This window comes from Rhagoletis zephyria, unplaced genomic scaffold, assembly GCF_001687245.7.
Source record: "Rhagoletis zephyria isolate East Lansing unplaced genomic scaffold, Rhagoletis_zephyria_1.1 Rzeph_scaffold_03574, whole genome shotgun sequence".
NCBI lineage: Eukaryota > Metazoa > Arthropoda > Insecta > Diptera > Tephritidae > Rhagoletis > Rhagoletis zephyria.
The window spans coordinates 1,214-2,838 of NW_016160657.1; the positions used below are offsets into that span (position 1 = coordinate 1,214).

Genomic DNA, 1,625 nt, shown 5'->3' on the forward strand with positions numbered 1-1,625 from the left:
GTGTATCCGAGTTGTGTAAAAACTTCAATCTAAGAGCATCTACGGTTTCAACAATTTTGAAATCTAAAGAAACACTTTTAAAAAATTCTGAAATATCGCGTTACAAATCCAAAAATAGGAAAGCAATTAAAAGTGGCGAGTTTCCAAGAATAGAAGAAAAATTTGTCTCCTGGTTTTTGGCGCAGCATAATTAACACATTCCCATAACTGGATCTGTATTGCAACACAAAGCGAAGGATATACACCGAGAAATATATGGCGGAAGTTTTAATGTGAGTCATGGATGGCTGACGCGATTCAAAAACAGATTTGGCATAGGACTTCTAAAGCAAAGTGGCGAAAAGCTTTCATCCAATGTGGAACTAGTTGATCCATTTAAAAAACACCTGCAAGAAGTTATTAATTAAAATGCGTGGATGGCATGCACCATATTTAAAGATTGGTTTTTCGATAAATTTTTCAAGGGTAAATTTTTCAAAAAATTTTAAGTTTTATTTTATTCTTACTGTGATTTTTACCAAAGGTGGAATGTTTTCTCGCCCAAAACAATTTTCCTATTAATGCCTTATTAATTCTCGATAATGCTCCATCTCATCCTCCGGCTGAGGATTTGGTAAAAAATTCGGCAAGTGGTAAAATTTGGGTGCTTTATATGCCGCCAAATGTTACACCACTTATATAGCCTATGGACCAAAGTGCAATTCGATTGTTGAAGCTGCACTACAAAAGTTCCCTTCTATCGAGACTTTTCGCAACTCAAACCCAGGATGTAATTGCATTTTTGAAATCATACACGCTTTACGATGCTGCAACAGCATTAGCTTTGGGATGGGAAAACATTTCTGAAGCATCATTGGCGAAATGCTGGAATAAGCTTCTTAAAGGGAACGACAATTTCGATGAAGGAGACGACTTACCACTGTCATCTTTTTTACGGCAGGATGAAGACACTTTAGCAATGAGGAGTGGAGTAAATTTGCTAAACTCAGTGTTTCCAAATGTATGTTTTGAGTGGAAATTTGTGAACCTCTTTTAATATGTACTTTTACAAAAAACCCTACGTTGTATTTAAGATCCGGTTTACAGTCGACGATCTAAATGAATGGGTGCAGCAGGGGCCTGAGCAAGATTTCGATTATGCTGAAGATGATCATGACGAAAATGACGACAATATTGAAACTGAAGAGCTTAAAATTAAGCATGAGGATGTCATTAAAAGTTTTGATGTGTGCATCAAGTGGGCCAAACAGAACAATATTGAATCAACAAAACAGATTGTACTAGTAGAGCTTCAAGAAGAAGCAGTAAAAATGAATCTAAATATTCCAAAAAAACAATCCACGATTAACCAATTTTTCAAGTAGATGCAAAGATTTTTTATGTTGTAAATTAAAAAGCTCCATGATCTAAATTAAAAGTGAATATTCTTAATCAACTGCATGTCGAAAACATTGCCAGCTAATGTGACTTGAATTGCTTTTGTTGTTTGGTTTTTTATTAATAAAGTACTCAATTTAAAGAACAAATGTGTATGAATTTTTAAAATTGTAGTGTTTATTCGATGTGATTAAAAACTAAAACTCGATTTAAAGAAAACACCGATTTAACGAATTGACCTGACAATA

General features: G+C 34.2%; 1 protein-coding gene across 1 annotated transcript; it reads left to right on the forward strand.

Moving 5' to 3' along the window:
• Positions 1 to 801: 801 nt before the first annotated feature.
• On the forward strand, positions 802 to 1,364 carry LOC108369273 (uncharacterized). The gene is made up of 2 exons (XM_017624364.1): positions 802 to 1,000; positions 1,074 to 1,364. Exons 1-2 carry the CDS (start codon positions 959 to 961, stop codon positions 1,362 to 1,364), a joined length of 333 nt encoding a protein of 110 aa, XP_017479853.1. The 5' UTR covers positions 802 to 958.
• Positions 1,365 to 1,625: the final 261 nt, after the last annotated feature.

What these genes read in the sequence shown, in the direction of transcription:
- LOC108369273 (XM_017624364.1), top strand. Translation starts at nt 959, where the DNA reads ATGAGGAGTGGAGTAAATTTGCTAAACTCAGTGTTTCCAAAT. An exon ending in TAAACTCAGTGTTTCCAAAT is followed by an intron (nt 1,001 to 1,073) that starts GTATGTTTTGAG and finishes GTTGTATTTAAG; the next exon opens with ATCCGGTTTACAGTCGACGA.